Source organism: Mytilinidion resinicola (assembly GCF_010093595.1).
Source record: "Mytilinidion resinicola strain CBS 304.34 unplaced genomic scaffold BDZ99scaffold_18, whole genome shotgun sequence".
Taxonomy (NCBI): domain Eukaryota; kingdom Fungi; phylum Ascomycota; class Dothideomycetes; order Mytilinidiales; family Mytilinidiaceae; genus Mytilinidion; species Mytilinidion resinicola.
In genome coordinates this window covers 47,454-69,086 of record NW_022985454.1, presented here as the reverse complement: position 1 = coordinate 69,086, position 21,633 = coordinate 47,454, and the positions used below count along the sequence as shown (strand labels likewise).

Below are 21,633 nucleotides of genomic sequence, written 5' to 3'. Positions count from 1 at the left end.
AATGAAGTGACGTTGTAGGTGTGAGTTCTTTGCGATTCGTTAGAGCGGTAGGGTTAGAAAGAGAAATGGTTGATATTTCCGCTACAGGTAATATTATGAATGCCTGGGTGGGCTGCAATATATATGCACCGAGAGAACTGGGTAGGAAGAAGAAAATTCCGATACTAGAGAACCATAATGAACTCACTACCTTCAGGTCGTGAGATTGTGGAATAACAAACATGTCCCCGCCAAAACGAGGACACCCATGGATGAATACAAGAAGAAATCCATGCCGAAAAGAAAAATGTTCGGTGCTTGTTTGCCAAGAACCATCAAGGAGAACATTGCGAAACTGAGAACCAAGCACGAAAGCTGCCATCTCATGCGTACCAACCTGTAAGCCAAGCTCTCATTCCGGGGCTTCAGGGTTCCAAAAAATGCCCTCCGCATATAATCCTTGATGAAGTCCTTTTGGCCAGCCGAAATGAACGAATTCCATCTCTTCGCTCGAATCTCATAGTCCTCCAACTTCTCCCCACTTTTTGGTCTCGCCATCGCATCTAACCTTCGATTCCACATTACACCCAGCAATCCTTGCCCGTCATAGGGCTGCTTCCTCATAAACTCAGTCCACCTCCTCACCGTGCGCTTCGCCACTTCTTTGTCCACTTCAAACCACTCCCGATGTTTCCTCCCGCATTCGGGGCACACAAACGGCCTCAAACAATGACCAAGCTCGTCGTGCACTAGCTTCTCCGCGCGCTGATAGTTTGCAATCGGAAGCTGCTCCCTGCCGCCTTCATCATCAAGGTACACGACATCGAGGGGGCGCCTGCAGATTGCTTCGAGGCCCCGGCGGCGATCAGTGATGGTGCCTTTTGTCATGCCAATTTTAAAGAGCCCAGGAATAAGCGGATCGCGCATGATGTAGACGAACCCTTTGTCGGGTTTGGGAGCGGGGAGGGGTCTGCCGAGAGTGCTTATAATGTAGTCGTCGATAATGCGGGGGCTGAAGGTCTTGGGGACTGCTGGTTGCTTAGGAGACTTTTCGCTTGGTGTCACAGGCGCTTCTGTTGATGTGGCTTTCCGTGGTCTACCTCTTGGCCTTTTGGTGGGAGTAAAAGGAGAGAGGGTAAGATTGCTGGCCACTTCGGGGGTATCGTCTCTGGATTCTGTAGGTCTAGATTCCTCGGAGTCGGAGGCGTCATCTGATCGATCACTAGCAGATTGAATTGCGTTGAAAATGGTAGAGCTAGGTAAGTCGCTCATCTCTGCGGCAGTCTCGATAGACTCTACATCGGACCTAGTGATAGTGACATTGACGGCTGCCGAAAGAGGTCGTTCTATTGGCTCGGCCTCACTGTCGGATAAGTTAAATCCTCCTGGCAGTTGTGGTGCAGTGGTGCGCGGTCTCGTTAGGGCGTTTACCGTTGACGACTGAATGTCCAAAGGTCCTTGAATGGTTGAGACCTCCCTCCGACCCTTGTTCGAAGACCTATTTTGCGATTGTTCTGAATCCCCGCCATGGGATGAGCGCTCCGTTGGGAGAGTGGTGTTCTCTCGCAATGGCAAGTGCGGTTCACTGACGGACGACTGAGCGTGTGGTATCTCAAATGGGTTTTCCTTCTGCTGCGAGTTCGGTGGATTGGTCGTAGAGTTCCATCGGGGGCGTTTGCGGCTCGATGATTGCGGTAGTTGGTATACCCTTGTATTCGGAGGTGGTGGAAGGGTTGGAGATGGTGATCCGGGGAATATGGCCGTCCCAGGTTGGGTATTTGGAATAAGTGAAGAGCCTTGTGAGAATGGAGACGTTGGCGGTATGCTAGTTTGACTGGTAGATCTTGCTCTTCGAGGGGGTGTGCCGGGGTCAAGCGTCGTTTGAGTTCTTGTCGTGTCTTTGAAAGATGCGCCAAGAGAGCTACGAGAGGGCTTTGGTCTGCTACTCCGGCTCACATATCGAGTCGGTGGTGACACTCTTTCTGATTCTGCTCTGGTCGATTGCAACAAGTTGTGATCGGAATTTGCTTTTATTGGCGAGGGACTAGGGCGTCGTGGATGATGACTAGTGGCAGTGTCTGTGTTCTCAACCGATGGCAGTACTTCAGCACCAGAAGCATCAGTATACTCTTGATCGATTTTCCAAAGTTGCACCCTTTCGCGTAGCATGTAGATAACGCCTAGATTCTGATGCTGACCGCAAAGCCATTGGCGAATGACTGGTTCCTCAGGTACGTCGGAGATAGCGTCAAGTATTGACTGCGCATCTAATTGATGGTGAGTTTTGTTTCTGCAAGGCCCGTGTCCTATGAATGAGTAGAAGCATGTGTAAACCCCTAAGCCATAGGTAATTTCGTCGACGAGTTCGTTGAAAGCAGCCATTGTGCAAAGAAGTGTCCGAGAGATCCAGAAGCTATTCGAGTAAAAAGAACACCGCCTTCCGCACTATTTATCTGCAAATCTCATTTATACCAGCAGGAAAGTACCTCCCACGAGGCTGAGACTTGGAGGGCAGTGCTTGGGCTATATGCTGGCAGCCATACCGGGGGGATGGAAGACCACCTTCCTCTTCCCTTCAGCTACAGCGAGCTAGGCTAGCCGATTACAAGGCAGCCTTGCTCGTTGGAGTTCAAGGTGTTGCTGTGCCGCACGCATGGCCCCCGTTGATTAGCACCGCCTTGTCCCGCAAGTTCGGCATTCCTTAAGTAGAAGCGTGTGCATGAAATTCGACGCAGTTGAAGAGTCAGCTGGAATAATCCAGGGGGAAAAATCCTTCTCTGGCTGGCTGCCCAGTTGTGGTGGTTGCTGGAGATATGGTGACTCCCCTGCTTAGCGCGCGGTAACTGCGTGAAACGTGGAGCGTGACAACTTCATGCAGGTACGTTACTACCCAAACTTAAGACCAGTCGTTCAGTTCATCGGGCGTACCGGCAGGATGCTCTCAGGGCTGCTTCAGACGTCCCCTTGCAGTTGCGCGGTCTTGCTTACGGCCTTGAATTGTATCTTTTACTTCGATCCTGGACCGCTTTCGAAGGCGCGAAAACAAGAGGAAGTAACACATTGGTATTTGAACGCATGTAAGATGAGGATATTAAAGGATATTACCGAGCTAGATAAGATGGATGGGAGAGGTGGAGAGGTACGAAACGTTACTCGATGCGGGAGAACAGGACTAGATGTCTCTAGCGAAATGCCACTAAAATATTCTATGTGAAAAGTGGCATGTAGTTCTAGTAGTTCCACACCAGCACAAGCAGGTGTGGCTGGACAAGCACCCTTCATCAACTACTATCATAGCACCATCAACAGCAGCTTCATACCAGTAGAGTATATTTTCTTCCATCCTACTCCGTTTCCGCAATGTACTGCGTTTCTTTCCATGTCCCGACGACGCCGATTGAGATCTTTGCTCGCTCCTTCAGTAGCTGCCCCTCAAGAAGGACAACCCACATCTCCTTCACTCGTTTTGCCTTTTTAGAGATTAAAAGATAGTTCAGCGGGCGCGAGGCTAGAGACATCACTTACGCTTGAGCGTCTCATTTGTTTGATGGCTCGTCTGTCTGGTCTCTCCACCACTGTTGCTAGGGTCCACGTTCCCGTTCGTACCGTTTTGTCCGCTACCACCACCAGCTTTATGGGTAGTAGATGATGCACTCTCGTCGTTGTGGGTAGCATTCTGGTAGTCTTGCGTGGCTGCTTTGTCCTGCACCGTCGAGAATATGTCCCCAAGATTGCCTGCAAGATCGTTAGTGCGTCGTTATTTCCTGGTCACGTGAGCATACCGTCGTTGGAGATTGAGTCCAATAGCTTGGCCATATTAAGTGGATGGAATGGGGAGAAAAGTGTGGGATTGATTCGTTGAAGACTTAGGGACTTCGACGTTTGCTCTAGATGGGAAGAGACGTGAGCAGGTGAGTTTGGAATCTTCATTTATCAAGTCTAGCAATTAAAGAGGCAAACGAGAGGTCAACTTCGACCTACGAAGATCTCTTTAATGGTCTATTGCTGAACCAAAGATGGCAGCTAAAGGACCTACAGCACTGGCAGAGTACCCCAGGGCCGGCCCCCTCGAGCTTCGACTGCTTTGGCTAGACGTCTTTCTATAGAGCATCCGCAGACCGGTCAAGAGCAACCTCTAAGAGTCTCCGACTTCTACACCCACACCATACCCCTCTTCGATCGCCCCTCCAATCGCCCCTCCAATCTCCCTATAAGCGCCACGATCACAAGAATCAAGTTCAAGTCAGACCTTCCTCCATAACATAGATACAGTACTAAGTCATAAGTTTGGGCACACGGACACCCCATGGATCGGGCTCCACTCTTGCTCGCTCGACACCACTGTAAGGAGGACCCCAGCTAGCATGTCTTCGGCGAGCCAAACGGTAGTCCTATTTCCACTGTGTCGAATTTTACATCCTAGTTTGGGGTTAGATGGCCTATCGGAACACCCCAAACAGATGGAAGCAGTGCCCAAACTTATGGCCTGATACTGTACTATCCGCATTTCCACGCTAACAGACCGGCTCGAGCATCCTCCACCACCACATTATAACCAGAAACCCGGCGCAACTCGCCGTCTCGTTCGCCACGCACCGCCGCCACCTACTATAGCGTTAGGGAGAAAGCTCGACCTCCGCATCCTCCACTTTCCATGCCCTTCACCAGCTCCATCTCTAACACGCGCCTACCGCGCCCTCGGCTCCCTCCTCTATGATGGCCTCGACTCCATCTCCGTCCCTCCGCCCAGATTCTCCGGGAGCGCGCTATCGATGCTAACACCACTCCCTTAGCCCTTCCTTCTCCAGTAGCTAGTTGAGGTGCCGTCGGTGGCGTAGGTGGTGTGGAGGGGGGTTGACGGTAACGGGGTGATGGTGACGGGATGACGGTGACAGTGACGGAGTGACGGTGAAGAAGCCCACACGGGTACCCCAAGCAGTGGCAAGAGTCCCCAAACCTTTGTCGCAGGACTGTAATATCTCGGGAGTTCATCGTCATGGCGCTTATGGTCTTGGCGACCACTGCCTTCGTATCCACTATCTTAGTGTTCGCTGGCTAAGTGGTCGTCCTGTCCTGCTTCATCGTCTGGCAAAGCATCAGTCATGACCCAAGGCCCAAGAGGAGGAAATGGAACCAGTCTTTCCGGGGCTCCAGGAGCAGCAATTGTAAGATTGATAGCGGAGAAATAAAACTCTAAGAGATTCGCAATAAAAGTAATGAGAAATCCCACATTGTGGGCCGCTTAAAGTCCCTGATAAGATATTTAAAATAGAAAAAGGACAGTTTTGACACGCCCGATTCCTCGTTTCATGATCTTGGAACGAAGCCCCCTGGCCTGAGTGCCCCTGACTATGACCAAAACAGACTAATGTGCTTGGACCCCTTATTCTACCTTATGACGTTTTAGACGCAGCCTCGGCCATTTTCTCCAGCTCGACCTCGATCAGGCCCAATCTCACCACCAACACGCTATTGCTCATTACTGATGTAACCACCAAGAGATTCGCTCAGCATTGACGTTTCGTTTTCTGCGTTATTCTTCGTTTCTTCGACCTGCATCGCCTTTGGTCGCTGCTCTACCTTTTCGCCATGCCGCCTACCAAACGCGTGCTCCAAGAGGACTCGACCTCGACCTCGATCCTCAAGGACAAGCTCAATGCGCCACAGAACCCTGGTTCTGGAATGCGGGGGCGTCGCAATGGTGCATCTGCGCTTGCAAACGGGAGCTCGTTGAAGGAGGTCGTTTCGCAGGCGGATTCCGCGTCGACCCATGGCGGGCAGAATGGTCAATCCACTGTACGCTCAAAGCAGTCCATAATAACTTCAGCCCCTACTATTGGTCTCAACGGCATGATACTGACACGCATCCACCAATGCAGATGTCATGGGCCTCCGAAGACGCAGCGCTCCTGCAAAGCTACCGCCGCACATATCGTCTCGACGCTCCCTCGTCCTTCAAGAACCCCCTCAGTCACGTTGTCCTTTCGCATGGCATCGGCAAATACTCTCCTACAATGGCAAGGCAGAAGGCGAAGCGTAGGGTGCCGAAGGAGCAGCTGGCCATGTCGGTGCGCAAGAACTTCAACGCGCTGGCAGTGAATGAGTCGGAGGTTATTGTGGATCTGTTGTACAAGACCAAGACACAAGGCATGAGAGATCCCTCAAGAGACATAGTATCAAAGCTAACGGCCTGGTAGACAAAGCGTTCAGGGCACGCTTTGCTCCACCTTCCGCGAAGAAATAGTTGGGTGGATTGATTTTGGATTTCGATGGGCACAACGGCGCAGGCAAGGAGTACTTACATAAATACCCGGACAAAGTTTTGGCCAAGGACGTTTTCATAGCATGGCATTTGCATTCATTGGCGTTCTGGGCTGGGACCAGGAGTTTGGTACGGTAACTTGAGATATCCTCACTTTTCGTTAGGGCTGCATCGCCACGGGTTCGAGGGCGTACATGCAAATACATGAGTTTCACTCAACGACCATCATATCTTTATCACTTGCTTGACGATGTTTGAGGTGCTCCAGCTAGGATTACAGATTGCTTGAATAGTAACATTCTTCGCAGTGCCCATCTTTATAACACGGCAATTCATCGAATTTACCGTGACCTCGGGATGCCGAGAATATGACGCGCGACCAGCCGCTATACCCTTTCCATCGCCGCTCCCGAACTTTTTCCAAACTTTCGATACCTTTCTCCTCTCCAAACCAACATCCCACCCTCGCCCTCTCAATCGCCCTCTGTCCGACGCACTTTCGTCTTCACAATCTGGCCCATCTCCCACAATGAGCTTCGCGGCTCCGGCTGTGTCCATCACAGCCGCCCTGCCCGGGCGTCTTGCCTGCGCGACGCGGGCATGCCACCGACCGATATACGCTGCCTCAACACACAAATGGCAGCCCCAAAAACGTGCTCCCCAGATCCGGGTAGGCCTTCTCCATATCTTCCTTGATGGAAGGCTGATGCTAACATCGAAACAGTCATTCCACTCCACCCACCCTCGCCTCGCATCTCCTTCAGACCCCTACTCGACCCTCGGCGTCAACAAAAGCGCATCCGCTAGCGACATCAAGAAAGCGTACTACGGTCTAGCCAAGAAATACCACCCAGACACGAACAAAGACCCGGGGGCGAAGGACAAGTTCGCCGCGGCGCAGTCGGCGTACGAGGTGCTCTCTGACCCGAAGAAGCGGGAGGCGTTTGATGCGTACGGCCCTGCGGCGTTTGACCAGAACGGGGGCTTCAATCCTCATGCTGGGCAAGGCGGACCGGGGCCTGGAAACCCCTTCTCTGGCTTCGGTGGCTTCGGCGGCGGTGGTGCGCAAGGCGGGTTCGGGGGCGCGCAGGGGTTTGGTGATATCAATTTCGAGGATCTGTTTAGTGCATTTGGGGGTGCGCAGGGCGGGAGAAGAGGAGGGAAGAAGGCGAGGGGGAGCCCGTTTCAGGAGGAGGTGCTGGTGGGGGATAATATTGAGGTGCAGACGAATATCTCGTTCATGGATGCGGCGAATGGGACGAACAAGACGATTACGATCACACCATTGGTCAAGTGCGGGACTTGTACGGGGAGCGGGCTGAAGCAAGGGGCGAAGAGGACGGAGTGTAAGAGCTGTGGGGGAACGGGGACGCGGGTGCATGTTATGGGGGGGTTCCAGATGGCGAGCACGTGTACGACCTGCGGTGGTGCGGGAGTCACGGTTCCAAGAGGTGCAGAGTGTAAGACTTGTCATGGGGATGGTGCTGTGAGAGAGCGGAAAACGGTCACAGTGGAAATACCAGGAGGAGTGGAGGACGGCATGCGGTTGAGGGTCAATGGCGAGGGAGATGCTCCGCTGACGGGCCAGTCACCAAGTTCGAACCCGCACGCTGCGAATGGAGACCTATACGTCTTCATCCGGGTTGCGTCGGATCCCAAGTTCAAGCGAAACGGATCGGATATTCTCTACACGGCCGCAGTGCCACTCACGACCGCTATCCTGGGAGGAGAAATCCCCGTTCCTACGTTGGACGGTGAAGTCAAGATCAAAGTGCCAACTGGCGCGGGAACTGGAGACAAGATCACGCTGGCTGGGATGGGTATGAAGCAACTGGGCGGGCGGAGGAACCAAAAAGGAGACCTCCGCGTGGAATTCAAGGTCCAGATGCCAAAGTATCTGAGCGTCAACCAACGGACGATCCTGGAGATGCTTGCGGACGAGATGGGCGACAAGAGTGCTCACCGCATCATGAACCTGGGAAGCTTCTCGCAAGCATCGGAGAACGTGAAGAAAGACGTCAAGTCGGCAATGGGCGAGTCGCATAAGAACGAAGGCATCCTGAAATCCGTATGGCATGGCTTGACGGGGCAGCACAAAAGCCTCGACGCGGAGGACGACGCAAAGCCAGCCACAAACGAGAAAAAGAAAGACGAGAAAGCAAAAGACGACGAAGAGGGGCCGAAGAAGGCATCTAGAACGGGGTCGTAAGGGCCATCTCCCCTCTTGATTCAGCGAGCAATCTAATGTACCATATGCTATTGAGTGACGGCGTTTGCTAGAGGCAGTCCGTCTGCGGATAACAGGGACATTGGCAATTGGCCTGCATGAATTGGCGTTTCTTCCGCATCTGGAGTTCCTGTACTGTATCTAGAAGAGCGATGGTCAGTGTACTATAGAATGCTATCACCTCCCAGCCCTGCTCCCCAGCGCTTAATGCGCCCCCTGTATTCACCTGTGACTGGCTAGGTGTCATCCCAGCGCGCCAGGATGGCCTTTGCGGAGGCTTGAGGCGCAGGGCATCGTTAAGCCTCTGTTAGCCTTCAGGAGAGAGAAGCTTACTGGGGTGATTTGGGATGGTGCTCGAAGATAGAAGTTCTCCCAGCCGTACTATGCGGTTGCAGCCCAAGAGACTCGACGTTCCAAAGTTGACGGCGCATGCCCCACTCCGCTTCACCACCTTGACATCTGCCCACCGTGCCACCACGGATCCTCAGATCCTGTACATATCGACGCCCAGCATTTGCAGCAGTTCGGGGACGCGCTCTCTCCGCTACAGCTCCAGGACGTCCACACTCAGTGCCTCCATGTGCGAGTGCGATACCACCGACGGCCGCCCTTAAACGCCAGGACGCACCCAGCCGTCGCCCGCATCACCATCCCCGGCCTTGCATATTCGATGCATCTGCAATTCGCGACATAAGCCTCGACGATACAGACCTACGCACATTCACCGTTCACGTCGACACCACAGGCGGGGGAGTTGGAGACATCTGCCCACCAACAATCCACCTGAACTATCATTGGCAGCCTCCACGCCGGCCTCCTGCACGATTGCGGCGCTGTTTGTTCACTGGGACGAACACCACATCTGCCCGGTCCCCACACGATACATCACTGCGGACAGTCCCCAACAGCAGCACCGGCGGCGCTGACCCCGCCACGCTTCGGCCACCATGGCGATGCAGACGCCCATGATCTCGGTGCCGCTGAAGCAGACGAACGAGATTGACTGGATCACCCCGCTCAAGGCCTACATCCGCCAGACATACGGCGATGACCCGGAGCGGTACTCGGAGGAGTGCGCGACGCTGAACCGGCTGCGGCAGGACATGCGCGGCGCGGGCAAAGACAGCGCTGCGGGGAGGGACCTGCTGTACCGGTACTATGGCCAGCTGGAGCTGCTGGACCTGAGGTTTCCCGTTGACGAGAACCACATTAAGATCTCGTTTACTTGGTGAGTGAGCTGAGTAACATTCCAGAGAGTGGTGGGGTGGCTGCAGGGCGGATTCTTGCATTTGAACGGGAGCTAATATCATGGGTCTAGGTTCGACGCTTTCACGCATAAACCCACCTCCCAATACTCCCTCGCCTACGAGAAGGCTTCGATAATATTCAACATCTCCGCTGTGCTTTCCTGCCATGCTGCGCTTCAGAACCGCCATGAGGATACGGGCCTCAAGACTGCGTATCACTCGTTCCAGGCATCGGCTGGCATGTTTACGTATATAAACGAGAACTTTCTACACGCACCCTCGACAGATTTGAGTCGGGAGACTGTAAAAACACTAATAGCGATAATGCTAGCACAGGGCCAGGAGGTCTTTTTAGAGAAGCAGATATCAGATGGGAAGAAGGTGGGGTTGTTGGCGAAGTTGGCGAGTCAGGCTGCCTATCTATATGGCCAAGCGCAAGAAGGAACGCAGGACAATGTGACGAGGGCTGTCTTTGAGAAAGTGTGGTTGTTGGTCACTCAGGTAAGGACAGAAAGGAATGATATCGTGGCGGTTTGGCTAACAGTTGCAGGTCAAATTCAACTACATGTCATCTCTGGCCCAATACTACCAGGCTCTCGCGGATAACGACGCAAACGCACACGGAGTATCAATTTGTAGGCTCACCGTTTCTGAAAGCCATGCACGAGAAGCAAATCGGACCGCGAATGCTTTCCCAACCTCTGTTCCCACCAATTCGAACCTCACATCGGAAACCGGCATATTTCTGGCAGATATGACGAGGAAGCATCTTCAGAACATTCAGGAGAAAATTGCGGAGTTCACGAAGGACAACGACTTCATTTATCATCAGGGTGTTCCGACGGAAGCCTCGCTCTCCCAGATCCCGAAACTACCAGCGGCGAAGGCAATCCCGGTCAGCGAGCTGTATCAAGGTCAGGATATACAAAGGATAATTGGACCCGACATTTTCAACAAGATTGTACCCATGGCGGTGACGGAATCTGCGAGTTTGTACGATGAAGAAAAGGCAAAGCTGATAAGAGCGGAGAGCGAGAAGGTGGAGATTGCGAACGACGAGATGGCTGCAAGCTTGGACTACCTGAAGCTTCCAGACAGTCTGAACATCCTGAAAGGTGGCATGGATCAAGAGATGATGGTGGACGACGAGTTTCGGAAATGGTGCGAGGATCTTGCTGGCCACGCCCCTTTCACAAACGCATTTGACCAGCTGAGCACGGACAAGTCCGAGATAACGGCGATGCTGGACCACAGCATGAAGCAGTTAGACATGGAGGAAAGCGTGTGTGAGAAGATGCGATCGAAGTATGGGCCGGAATGGACACAGCAGCCAAGCTCGAGGCTCACAGCAACTCTACGGAGTGACATCAAGAACTACCGGGGGGCGATTGACGAAGCTAGCACAAGCGATGCTCAGCTCTACAGTACTTTCAGGCAATGCGAATCCGACTTTGATGAGATGCGGTCGGCTGGGGAGACGGATGAGGCGGACGTTCTCTACCAACGTGCGATGATCAAGGCTGGCGCGTCAAGAGGTAAAGGGAAGGGCGCCAGTCCGTCGTCTGCCGAAAACCTCATCGACGATGATTTTGAGGGCGGTCCAAGTGTTGCCGAGCAAATATCGCATGTGGAAGACTTGCTACGGAAACTTAATCTCATCAAGAAGGAACGCGCTCAGGTTCTGAAGGATCTCAAAGACAAGGTAGGCAGAACGAATCATGGTGGGAGGTCATGGAAGCTAACAAGTGTATAGGTTCACAGCGATGATATATCGAACCTCTTGATCCTCAACAAGAAATCTATATCGAATCAGGAGACTCAGGTCTTCAAGGCCGAGCTCGAGAAGTTCAGACCGCACCAGAACCGATTACTGCAGGCGAACCATAAGCAGACCTCTCTGATGAAGGAACTCACCCGAACATACAGCGACCTTCTACAAGATAAGCGAGTGCGTTCAGAGCAGACGAAGTACGAGGCGTTCTCACGGCAGCGATCTTCCGTCATGACCAAATACCGAAAGGTCTACCAGTCTTTCAACGACCTCATTGCCGGCCTTCTGCGAGCCCAGGGTTTCTACTCGGAAATGAAAGAGACGGTGGAGAGCCTCCAAAAGAACGTTGATACCTTCGTGAACAACCGACGATCAGAGGGCGGGCAACTCCTCACCAAGATCGAAAGCGCACGAAGCAGCGGTGCCGGTGCCCAAGCAGATCGCGAGCAGGAGAGGCTAAAGGAGCTAATGGAACGGATGTCAATGGAGCCACCATCCAGCTCGCCTTCCAACGGCGCCCCAAAACCAAAGCAACACCGCCCCCCAGCAATCCAAACATCCCTCCAGCCCAAAAACAGCACCGGCTTCGCCCAATCCGCCCACCCCCATTACAACCCCGCCGCCTCTCCCCCCATCACGCCCCGCTACCCCCTCACCGCCCTCCCAGGCGGCCACCAACAACAACAACAACAACAACAACAACAGCAAAACCAGTACATGTCCCCCCAATCCTCCTACCAACAGCCCCAAAACAACGGCTTCCAACCCCCACCCCCGCAGCACCGCGAATCCTACCCCCGCAATGAACCCTACAACCCAAACGCCTACGGGCCCGTCTCGCCCCCCGCGCACCAGCAGTACTTCTCCCCGCCGCCGCCGAACCCCTACGGCGGGCCTCAGAGCTCGGCGTACCCCAGCGCGACGACGCCGAACCCGCATCAGCAGACGCATGGCCAGAGCCAGTATGGCGCCGCCATCCCGCCCGGGTATGTGCCGCCGCCGCCGCCGCCGGGCCCGCCGCCGAGCCAGAGTCAGGACTTTGGCGGGTTTGGCGCCAGTGGGGGGAATTATCCGAGTGGGCCGGGGGGGTATGCGCATGATCCGAGGAGACCGCCTCAGGGGGGGCAGGGGAGTCAGGGGCAGGATCCGTGGGCGGGGTTGGGGAAGTGGGCGTAGGGTTGTAGGGAGGGAAGGCTAGAGGAGAGGGGAGAGGTGTATATGCAAGCTAGAATTGTGAGCATTTTCTGTTTTTGATTGACTGAGCTGGGTTTCTTTTCTATGGGTGACTTGTTTCTTTGATGCTGTTGTGCGCTTGTGGGCTGTTTTTACTCATGGCGAGGAGTTTGTTCTTTTTCCAATTGGATGAAAGAAGAGAAGGGGGAGGAGGGTTGGGGATGGATAATTAGGAGCGGGGGTTTCTTTTGCATCTGGGTGGAGGGAGGGAGGTGGTTGCTAGATTAGGGGAATGAGATATTCGTTGTCCCTGCATCTCCCGTATATGGAGAGAAAACAGATGGCGATCACGAGGTGCTGTATCCTGAATTAGAGAACTGAAAGGTACCTCCTATGAAGTACTAACCTCTTCCCAGATCTCCTCCCGCTTCCTATTGAAGTTAGTTAGCGCTGTATACTTTGTTTGTAAGCAAAATAACGCCAGCTTAACTTCGGCTTAACTTTCCACCAAGGCCGCACTACGATAGTTTATACCCACCTTCAGCTTACTTTTCTATTGTAAATAGGACCCTGTGTAGTATAGGATAGTACTGTCGATGACTCTACGTACTCTATAGTATAGCTAACGTTCACCCCCGAACGAGATTCACCCACCTCCGGGAATTGGTGGAGTGTTTCGCGAGCAGATTTGGTCACGCTTAGAAGAATGTAGACTAGCGGATCGGCCCCCGAAATCCTCACCAATCCTCGGAAGTGGGTGAATCTCGTTCGGGGGTGAACGACGTTAGAGGAGATTAAAGTGCGATTGGAGCGGCTCCGGCTGGTGATTGCACCGCAGGCAAGGGTAAAATCCTTGTTACTTATGTATGTAGGGGGCTCTGGGCTCTGTCCTTTTCCATGCCAGTGAGTCTGCAATGGACCAAGAGGCTCGCTCCTTTATACACAACACCATATCCTTTGACGTGTGGCTCTGGCTGACGGCGGACGTATCGTATGCGCGTGGTCTATGTCACGATGGCTGCGCATACGGACCCTCTTCAGGTCCCCTTTTCACGCGATACTGGGGACAGCAACACGCAGATAGTGCAAGTCGCCGAGCTAGAAGTCCACAGTCTCTTTGCCAGTCTAATCAGTCCCAGGCTCGAAGAGTACCCCACCCGAGCATGCTCTCCCGGCGACAGCAAGGCAGACTCTTCTCGAGGAGCGGACACGAACACGAGTCGTAGCGCGAGATCGACACACCTTGAGGCGACGAACACGCGGACCTTGCATCTCAGTTCACTGGCTCGCTCGGCCATATCTGCATGGTCACGAATAAACTCCGTGTCTGTGATGATATGGGTGGCTTCATTAGGCTCATTCATTCTGGTCCTCAACCTTGTTTTCCTCCTCGTGGTTCTATTCGCAGGTCCGAGAGGCGCAGACGGATTTCGAGCTTTAACAACCATCCAGCTGTACAGCTGCCTCGCGTTGGTTCCAGGGCCTGCAATACATCATCAACATATTCGCCATGGCTCTCCTCGGCGCTTCGAATTACTGCATGCAGCGCTTGAACGCCTGTACTCGGAGCGAGATAGATCTGGCCCACCGCAGAGGATTGTGGGTGGAAATTGGGGGTTCAAGCATACGAAATATACGGTTCATGCCTTGGGAACGAATTCTGCTATGGCGCATCCTGGGAGCCAGCAGTCTGCCAATCCATCTCCTATGTGCCACTCTCTCCCTCTACGTCAGCCCCACCTACATCGCGGTTTCTATACTGACCTAGGGAGCTAGGTATAATTCCGTCGTGTTCGAAACCACAGGCGCTAACCTCTATCGCACTGCCGCTGTCTCTTCGCACTTTATAGACTCGGCCAACCGGACATTGCCCATACCTGCTGATTTGAATTATCCGGATTGGGGCGACATTGACCTAACCAAGTACAAGAACATCTCGAATCGCCACTGCATATCACGGTACTCCGCCGCGACCAAAAGGGAAAGCATGTCGTACGTGACTGAAGGCGGTTCTGTCGTCGCGGTATCGTCTGATCCGCGTCTCGCGAGCGACGATTTGTTTGCGTAGTTACGGCGATTCCTCTGAGGACGATCTGTGGCGGAACTTCACCGTATCCATGGCAAACGCAACGACGGCGACTAGGCACGGCCTTAGCTTCCTCGATATGGGCCAAGTGCCCCTTGGGAAAGCGTGGGTCTGTTTAGATCAGATCGTGATTGGAAAAGGGGGCGCTTCCGTCGGCAAGTGCAACATGACGGCCCTGGGAACGAGTTTGGCGCGCTGGACATTGAACAGCCATCGCGTATCGTACTGCTTGTCGGATCCGCAGCCCGCGCGATGCACAGTCCAGTTCAGTATCACTCTCTTGTGGTCGTGGTCCTCTGCAACGCTTTGAAACTACCGAGTATGGTGTATGTCATACTCCGCGTTCAGCGCAGGCCTCTGACCACAATTGGCGATGCCATTGCTTCTTTTCTCGCCCAGCGTGACCCCATCACTGCAGGAAAATGTCTTCTGAGTAAGGCTGATGGCGCAGAGCGAACCGGCCCTAACAAACGTGACTAGGACTGGGCCCAAGGCGTAGCAACGACAGCGCGTTAGATAGCATCGAAGTGTTAGTTGGAAACGTTGGTTAATTAATCCTTTCAGCCGTGTAAGCACCGTCGTTGCCATTTCCGTTATGGTTGTACACACATAGCCTTACCAGCCTAAATAACCACCCAACAATTTTCCCGCTGTCCTAGAAATGCTCCTCAGGATCCACTGAAAGTCGCTGCTAATCCTTTATCACAGCGCCGGTCTGACATTAGCCGCGTCAATTGTCCTCCTAGGATCTAGGTTCCACGCCAACCGCCTCGGCAGCTCCCTCCATTCCTCCACCGGCTTCGACCATTTCGTTTCGGCTCCGACGCCATCGCAAGCGGCGAAGTCGTGCACAACTTCAACCTCTCGGTAGCGTAATTCGTCCTTCTCGCCAACACGCCCCAACTCCTGGTGTCTCTTTCCTACTTCCACCTCAACGCAATCCTCACCGCCATGTGCACCGACTCCGAGTGGGCTAGCTTTGCGACAAAACGAAAACCTGTCCGTGTGTCCTCTCCACACGGCCAGCAAACCGCCACCTACTGGCTGCAGCTGCCGTACAGATACGCCATACCGTTGCTCCTCGTCATGACAACGCTCAACTGGGCTGTCTCACAGAGTATGTTTTTCGCGTCGACGCTGTACTACCGCGACGGGCAGGAAGTACCCGAGTTGTCGGCGCCCGTGCTCGGATGGTCCGCCAGCGCGGTCCTGCTCGCTGTTCTCCTCGGCGGGGCGGGTCTCGGGGTCTGCGGGGCCCTCGCGGTCTTCCAGCGCTATCCCCCAGGACCGCCACTCGTTGGTGGCTGCAGTCTTGTCATATCTGGCGCGTGTCATGCGCGACCCGACGATGAAAACATCGAGTTCGGTCCGATGCAGTGGGGTGTCATCAGTGAAAACGGAAATGGGACCAGTCACAGCGGGTTTGCGAGCGGGGATGTGCGGATGCCGTATCACGGTCAGATGTGTGAATAGATGGGTGGGTTTGTTGGTTGAAGGCGCTTGGCTGTGGAGAGAGAGCAGAGAGAGCGGGACTGAGTTATGGAAAGGATGGAAGGGTATGCGGTCGGTCGGGAACGATTTTCGAATGTGCTTTCTTTATTCGTGGTTGGGTTTCTCGTGCATCTGGGGGGAAATGCTGTTAACGAATACAGAGGCCTGGATCTGGGCTGTTAGGCCAGGGAAGTGGCTGGAATCTGCTGGGACGCTAGTTGTCCCTATTGTAGAGTCGGGTTAATACTTACTTAGCTTGCTCGGGCTTGCGTAGGCTGCCAATATGGAAGACCGGATCAGGACGATGCAGCCACAAGCTCAAGTTCGCTTAGGCACTGCTCAATGTTATAACACCCTGTATTCAATACGTCCCAGGAGTAAAGATTGGCGCTGAGGTTAAGAGAGGCCAGTGTCTGGGACGATTCTTGTACGGCGGGAGCACAGTCATTGTGTTGTATCCCAGGGGAGAGGTCGTGCTGGATGAAGATCTGCTTAAGAACTCTGTGGAGCTGGGCTGCGAGACTCAAATGAGAGTCGGCTGGAGCGTGGGTAGGAAGTAGTAGCTGATGTAGACATCGTGCCGTTGCGAATCATCCGGGATCAGGTGAGAACAGCTCGAGATTGTTCCAGAGACGCAGCAACCACATCGTACTCCTTGTTAGCGTTGGCAGGCATTTCTGCAGTCCTATAGAGCTGACCATCTTGAAAGAAATCGCCACAGGCACGAATAGGACGTGGAAGTGGAAAAAAGGTGGATCGAATTGGCTGGCTCGCATGATACTTCTGTTTAATCAGAGAAGGAAAAGACATACCTGAGTGAGCATGCGAGAACGTTGGCATCATAACCAGATTTCGGAGAGGGTGTTGAGGAATGCTAGACAGCGGTAAACGTATAGAACTCGAGTATAGTTTTCGAGTTGATTTGCTCGGACTAGACTACAAAGAAAGCTGACTGGCAGAGAAAAGGGGTATTGGAAGCCAAAATTTTCCCACATAGACGCCGTATTGAAGTCCCCTAAGCATGCCTGTGATACGTAGGCGGGCAAGGAGAGGACTTAGTGATCTGCGCACCGCACCACGCGCAGCCTACGATCGCAACATCCCCCTTGCGCGTTCCGAGGCCACAGCACGCGCAATGCGCGATCCCAACCTCCGGATTCGCCTTCCTATCGCACTCACAAGCCAGGGCCTTCTCCTCGTAACCGTTGAACCGCAAGCTCAACCCGGCATTCACCAGCAACGCTTCCTCGGGCGGGAAGTACGCCCTGTACTCCTCGTGATACTCGAGATGGGGCCGGCGTATGACCAAGTTCTTCTTGTAGTGATCGCACAGGCGCTTCAGGCGCTCCATGTCGTCGGTGCACACCTTCACGGCGCACGACATGCAGTGCCAGCGGTCTCGCGCCGTCTCCACAGAGGTGCATAGGCAGGGCTTCGAGGCGGAGATGGAGGTGGCGTAGGGGCAGGCTTCTTCCATGCAGAAATCGCACATGTAGAGTTCGCGCGCCTGGGAAGGAATGCGGTCGAGCTGGAGGGATTCGTAGGTGCCGCGGCAGGCTGAGGATGATATGTTAGTAGATGCGCTGCAGATATTGGGGTTGGTGTAGAGGTGAGTTTGTCGCTATGGTTGGTTCGAGGGTGAGACACCTCCAACGGTGGCAGCGATATGGCAAAAGAGCGTACGTACCTCTGCAAACCATGGCGTTGCACCTCTCGCAAGGCTGCGCATCGAATTTCTTGCAGCACTCTATCGGCACGTACGTCGGGAGTTCTTCGTGCAATTCGCACGCCTCCAAAGTGTCGCGGAAATGCTTTCGATTGTCGCAAGCTGTGAGCATACTCAAGCCGCGGAGCGTCATATCGGTTGTGTTTGTGCATTCCCATAGCCCGGAGCTGGATAGGGCGAGGTTCCTCAGCTCGTTGGTGGTGAGGTATGACGCAACGCTGCGGAGGATAGGATAAAGGGAGAGGACATCGATGAGGTTTGTGCCCTGCACTTTAGGCGCAACTCGAGTAAGAGAAGCTGGATTGGAGGGAGGAAACATTGTGGATGATGGTGGGGTGGCGCTATCAGAGGTACCCCAGTCCTCGTCGGTGATTGTAGAAGAGGTCATGTTGGTATCGGTGAGATTCGCAATCGTGGACGGGGATGGGTCGCCGAGATCTTATACGCGGTGTCGGAGGCAGCGTTCAGATCTGCAGAGACCGTGAACTGTCTTAGGCAGCGTCAAAATCCGCGATGGGCTGGACGTCATTAGCAGGGCGCATCGTGAGTGAGTGGAAATATCAGGGTCTAGTCACCTCAGCGACGGCACGGCAGTACATTAAATGCATCCAAGATTGAAGTGAGAGTTGATCTGACGGTGTCTCATTCTATCATATTGATGGTTTTGATGTTGATGTAGTAAGAGAAGGCGTAGCGCCAGCACGGAAATATCTGAGGACGTCGTTGCCAAGCATGATGTAGCGACAAGTTCAGTAACCAATCAGCGCCAGGATAAGAAAACCCGGCCCTCGACCAATGAGAGGTCGCCCCAATTTTTGATACACTCGTAGATTACCGTAAAGAAATGCCCAAACGTAGAAAGAGATCATCACGTGACTTGGCACGTGCAGGGGTATGAGTAATAGGGTGAATCCAAATCCGAATCCTCGAGACCGCCAACCAACAACGCCAAATATGCAATCAGAAACAGTGGAGGGTGTAAAGGACTACTTCTGTGTAGGATACTGCGCACCTGCAACAAGCGCGGCGTCGGGGTGCTGCTTGCGCATGTGTCGTGTGAAGTTGTCCTTCCGACTAAACCCTTCAGTGTTCGAGCATCCCCTTATGGGGCAATGCATCTTTTGCTGCGGGACAGGCAGTGTGCGATGGGTGCGCTGGTGACGGTCGAGGTCTTTGGGATAGATAAAGGCCTCGGAGCAGGAGAGGCACTTGTACGGCCGCTCGGATTTGTCGAGATGCAACTTGGTATGACGCCTGAGGGGTCAGCGGGGAAGTTAATGATCCAAGATGGAGAACCTTACCTTAAATCACAATGCCGGTCGAACGCCCTGCTACACTCTGGGTGCAAGCAAGGGAAGCCGCCTTTCTTAGGAGCACTCCGTCTTTGCGTTGACGTAGAGATTCGGTCTCCTGGGTTGTACAAGGTTCCCGTCCACGCCTGCACCGTGCTGTGCTGTATTGTAGTTGATTCACTATTCAACTTTTGCACATGATCATGTTGGAGTGGTCGGCGGCTGTGGTCGTTGTGGTATGCGGGCGCCTGCTCAATCTGGTTCTGCTCTGGGTCTCGCGGCCATTCTGGGTGCATGAGGAGATCGTTGGCATTAATAAACCTCTGCATGGGAGGAATTGCCTAGCGGTACTTAGTAGGTGTAAAGCAAGAGCAGTCGGGCATACTAACCGTCAACGGAGCATAGCGGTGCCTGCAGTAGAGGAGCGAAAAACCGCAGAGGTCGCACAGCGAGGAGAGAATGCCTTCAGGGTCGGGATAGAATGAGTCCCCTGACCCCACCGGCAGACTGGACTCCATGTGCGAGCTCTGTGTTGCTGTGACTAGGTCTAGGAGGAACAAAAACGTGAAGAGAAGCAGGACAAGATTTCCCATGATAATGTGGGTGCTGCCTTAAGGGCGATGAGGGCAGAAGAAGGCGAGGGCGTGTGCAAAGGGCGTGGAGGAACTAGAATGTAATTAAGACGGAACGCTGCGTAAGTGCTTCGACGTGGTGTTGTGTTAGTCGTTGAGGTAAGTTCAGGGCGAACAAAGTTGGGATGGATGGATGGGGTGTGTGTTCAGCGGGCGGCCGCCTGAGGCAAGCGGCCAGTGCCATCATCGCGCTGGGGCGGAGCAGGGTGCCCCCCACGGAACTCTGGTCTATCTTGAAAGTTCTATCGTTCTGAGGAGTTAGCAAAGGGCGGAGTTCGAAATACTGGATGGCGACGAGTGGAGTGCAGGAGAGACGGCTGCGAGTCGACGGGGAGGTGCATCAAGGGGCGCGCAATCTCCATCCCGAGGATCGCTCACCCGTGTCGAATCCGTCCTTGGCGAAGGCGAATTGAGGGGATGAGAGACAGTCACGGGATACGAGCTTTGAATGCCCAGGGACCCGTTTCGATGTTGCTGGATGAGGAATTATAGTTGGGAAGATACAAGAAACTATAATTCGAGAATTCAACTTGAACAAACAATGAAACGATTATAATCACGTGGTAACGGGCATGAATCGTGTCAGCCAATCAGTCTCTCGTGACAACTCACCAGGCTGAAGCCATTGATCCATGACACCAGCATCGTCGATGTTCGAAACTGGAACTTGAAAGGCTCCATGAACCAGACTCTTCGAGTATCTCTTTGCACCCTTGGGTGGTGATGATAAGGATTTGAAGAAGGGAGAGATTGACGATGAGTTGTCGAACAGAATTCGAAATCAAGACCAAGGTGTAGCAGACAGAACAGGCTGATACGAGAAGACAGACAAACCCCGGCGGAAGCCCATATTTATACGGACGCGCTCGTCCCGCAGACTCATCACAATCTGGGCCAGGCAACACAGCCCTGTGCGCTTGATATCCCACCGAAACGAAGCGATGCAAGGTTGGTGATCTCATTGCGCCCAATGGTACCGAAATGAGGCGGTGTGTTCCTGGTCCCACTCCAATCATGATGGGGATAGAAAAATTACTCTGGAACCTAAAAACCTAAAACCAGTCGGCATATGGATGGCCAAACCGAGGGGCCCAATGTTTGCTTTCGATGGATCCGAGGGGCCACGTGGTTGGTGGTGAGAGCTCTGGAGCCCAATGCGGACGCATGGGCGAGGAGGCCTTGAATCAGGCTATCGAGAAGCAGATCTCTGACTGACCTCTTTCCCACTCGATATTGAGGAAGATTCGATCATGTTTTCATGAAATCCTTTGCGTAATCAAATTCGAGTTCGAGGAAGCCTTAAATTAGGCTGTCGCAAAGTGAAGCTCTGACTGAGTAATTTCACGTTCGATTTCAAGAAGCATTCCGTCCTTGCTTTCATTATTTTCTTTTAATAATCATATTCGAAGTCGATCAAGCCCTCAAATAGCCTGTCGAGAAATGGCTCAACCGAGCTACAAATACGTCTCTGGATGAGCTATCTCCCAATCGCTTTCAGAAAGAGTTGCATCGAGCCTTTCACCAGGCTGTCGATACAGTTTTCTGATCGAGCTTTCTCGCAATTAACTCAACCGGGCATTGAATCGCGCCTTCCGCCAAGCCTTCCCACACACTCATTCGAATGCGCTATTATCAAGTCGGTACAGACGCCAAACTCGACTCATCAGACCAAAGATTGCTTCGAAATCATCCAATCCATATTCACCCCATCTCTATCATTCCAGAGGACGCTTCTCCAGGTCCAATC

The 21,633-nt window shown here is 53.4% G+C and overlaps 9 protein-coding genes across 9 annotated transcripts; 5 read left to right on the top strand and 4 right to left on the bottom strand.

The window, feature by feature from the left end:
- Positions 1 to 64: 64 nt before the first annotated feature.
- Positions 65 to 2,463, bottom strand: BDZ99DRAFT_501672 (DUF1766-domain-containing protein). Its single transcript, XM_033723837.1, has one exon. It carries the CDS (start codon positions 2,359 to 2,361, stop codon positions 193 to 195), a length of 2,169 nt encoding a protein of 722 aa, XP_033572395.1. The 5' UTR covers positions 2,362 to 2,463; the 3' UTR covers positions 65 to 192.
- Positions 2,464 to 5,410: 2,947 nt separating this feature from the next.
- On the top strand, positions 5,411 to 6,367 carry BDZ99DRAFT_466440 (uncharacterized protein). The gene is made up of 3 exons (XM_033720771.1): positions 5,411 to 5,775; positions 5,859 to 6,126; positions 6,177 to 6,367. Exons 1-3 carry the CDS (start codon positions 5,569 to 5,571, stop codon positions 6,221 to 6,223), a joined length of 522 nt encoding a protein of 173 aa, XP_033572394.1. The 5' UTR covers positions 5,411 to 5,568; the 3' UTR covers positions 6,224 to 6,367.
- Positions 6,368 to 6,698: 331 nt separating this feature from the next.
- On the top strand, positions 6,699 to 12,662 carry BDZ99DRAFT_511001 (BRO1-domain-containing protein; the record flags this gene model as incomplete). The annotated part of the gene is made up of 8 exons (XM_033724513.1): positions 6,699 to 6,911; positions 6,966 to 8,446; positions 8,522 to 8,526; positions 8,619 to 8,623; positions 9,428 to 9,696; positions 9,787 to 10,216; positions 10,266 to 11,417; positions 11,469 to 12,662. The coding sequence occupies exons 1-8, from the start codon at positions 6,771 to 6,773 to the stop codon at positions 12,660 to 12,662; spliced, it is 4,677 nt and encodes a 1,558-aa protein (XP_033572393.1). The 5' UTR covers positions 6,699 to 6,770.
- A 528-nt stretch (positions 12,663 to 13,190) lies between these two features.
- BDZ99DRAFT_105304 (uncharacterized protein) lies at positions 13,191 to 14,606 on the top strand. The gene has a single exon (XM_033712356.1). It carries the CDS (start codon positions 13,653 to 13,655, stop codon positions 14,433 to 14,435), a length of 783 nt encoding a protein of 260 aa, XP_033572392.1. The 5' UTR covers positions 13,191 to 13,652; the 3' UTR covers positions 14,436 to 14,606.
- BDZ99DRAFT_466438 (uncharacterized protein) lies at positions 14,355 to 15,179 on the top strand. The gene has a single exon (XM_033720770.1). The coding sequence runs from the start codon at positions 14,777 to 14,779 to the stop codon at positions 15,053 to 15,055; it is 279 nt and encodes a 92-aa protein (XP_033572391.1). The 5' UTR covers positions 14,355 to 14,776; the 3' UTR covers positions 15,056 to 15,179.
- Positions 15,180 to 15,306: 127 nt separating this feature from the next.
- Positions 15,307 to 16,685, top strand: BDZ99DRAFT_105306 (uncharacterized protein). The gene is made up of 2 exons (XM_033712357.1): positions 15,307 to 15,313; positions 15,454 to 16,685. The coding sequence occupies exon 2, from the start codon at positions 15,697 to 15,699 to the stop codon at positions 16,216 to 16,218; it is 522 nt and encodes a 173-aa protein (XP_033572390.1). The 5' UTR covers positions 15,307 to 15,313; positions 15,454 to 15,696; the 3' UTR covers positions 16,219 to 16,685.
- Positions 16,686 to 17,117: 432 nt separating this feature from the next.
- Positions 17,118 to 18,627, bottom strand: BDZ99DRAFT_466434 (uncharacterized protein). The gene is made up of 3 exons (XM_033720769.1): positions 18,538 to 18,627; positions 17,924 to 18,480; positions 17,118 to 17,793 (listed from the first exon to the last, which is right to left on the bottom strand). The coding sequence occupies exons 2-3, from the start codon at positions 18,348 to 18,350 to the stop codon at positions 17,252 to 17,254; spliced, it is 969 nt and encodes a 322-aa protein (XP_033572389.1). The 5' UTR covers positions 18,351 to 18,480; positions 18,538 to 18,627; the 3' UTR covers positions 17,118 to 17,251.
- A 321-nt stretch (positions 18,628 to 18,948) lies between these two features.
- On the bottom strand, positions 18,949 to 19,550 carry BDZ99DRAFT_395743 (uncharacterized protein; the record flags this gene model as incomplete). The annotated part of the gene is made up of 2 exons (XM_033715962.1): positions 18,949 to 19,216; positions 19,264 to 19,550. 2 exons carry the CDS (start codon positions 19,548 to 19,550, stop codon positions 18,949 to 18,951), a joined length of 555 nt encoding a protein of 184 aa, XP_033572388.1.
- Positions 19,551 to 20,011: 461 nt separating this feature from the next.
- BDZ99DRAFT_105336 (uncharacterized protein) lies at positions 20,012 to 21,130 on the bottom strand. Its single transcript, XM_033712358.1, has 2 exons — positions 20,447 to 21,130; positions 20,012 to 20,128 (listed from the first exon to the last, which is right to left on the bottom strand). Exon 1 carries the CDS (start codon positions 20,900 to 20,902, stop codon positions 20,495 to 20,497), a length of 408 nt encoding a protein of 135 aa, XP_033572387.1. The 5' UTR covers positions 20,903 to 21,130; the 3' UTR covers positions 20,012 to 20,128; positions 20,447 to 20,494.
- Between the last annotated feature and the right edge of the window lie 503 nt (positions 21,131 to 21,633).

Coding starts and splice junctions, on each gene's coding strand:
- BDZ99DRAFT_466434 (XM_033720769.1), bottom strand. CDS start 18,350: ATGACCTCTTCTACAATCACCGACGAGGACTGGGGTACCTCTGATAGC. Junction 17,794..17,923: donor CAACGCCATGGTTTGCAGAG/GTACGTACGCTC, acceptor TATCATCCTCAG/CCTGCCGCGGCACCTACGAA.
- BDZ99DRAFT_466438 (XM_033720770.1), top strand. CDS start 14,777: ATGGCAAACGCAACGACGGCGACTAGGCACGGCCTTAGCTTCCTCGAT.
- BDZ99DRAFT_105306 (XM_033712357.1), top strand. CDS start 15,697: ATGTGCACCGACTCCGAGTGGGCTAGCTTTGCGACAAAACGAAAACCT.
- BDZ99DRAFT_501672 (XM_033723837.1), bottom strand. CDS start 2,361: ATGGCTGCTTTCAACGAACTCGTCGACGAAATTACCTATGGCTTAGGG.
- BDZ99DRAFT_105336 (XM_033712358.1), bottom strand. CDS start 20,902: ATGATTGGAGTGGGACCAGGAACACACCGCCTCATTTCGGTACCATTG.
- BDZ99DRAFT_105304 (XM_033712356.1), top strand. CDS start 13,653: ATGCGCGTGGTCTATGTCACGATGGCTGCGCATACGGACCCTCTTCAG.
- BDZ99DRAFT_466440 (XM_033720771.1), top strand. CDS start 5,569: ATGCCGCCTACCAAACGCGTGCTCCAAGAGGACTCGACCTCGACCTCG. Junction 5,776..5,858: donor GGCAGAATGGTCAATCCACT/GTACGCTCAAAG, acceptor CCACCAATGCAG/ATGTCATGGGCCTCCGAAGA. Junction 6,127..6,176: donor GTACAAGACCAAGACACAAG/GCATGAGAGATC, acceptor ACGGCCTGGTAG/ACAAAGCGTTCAGGGCACGC.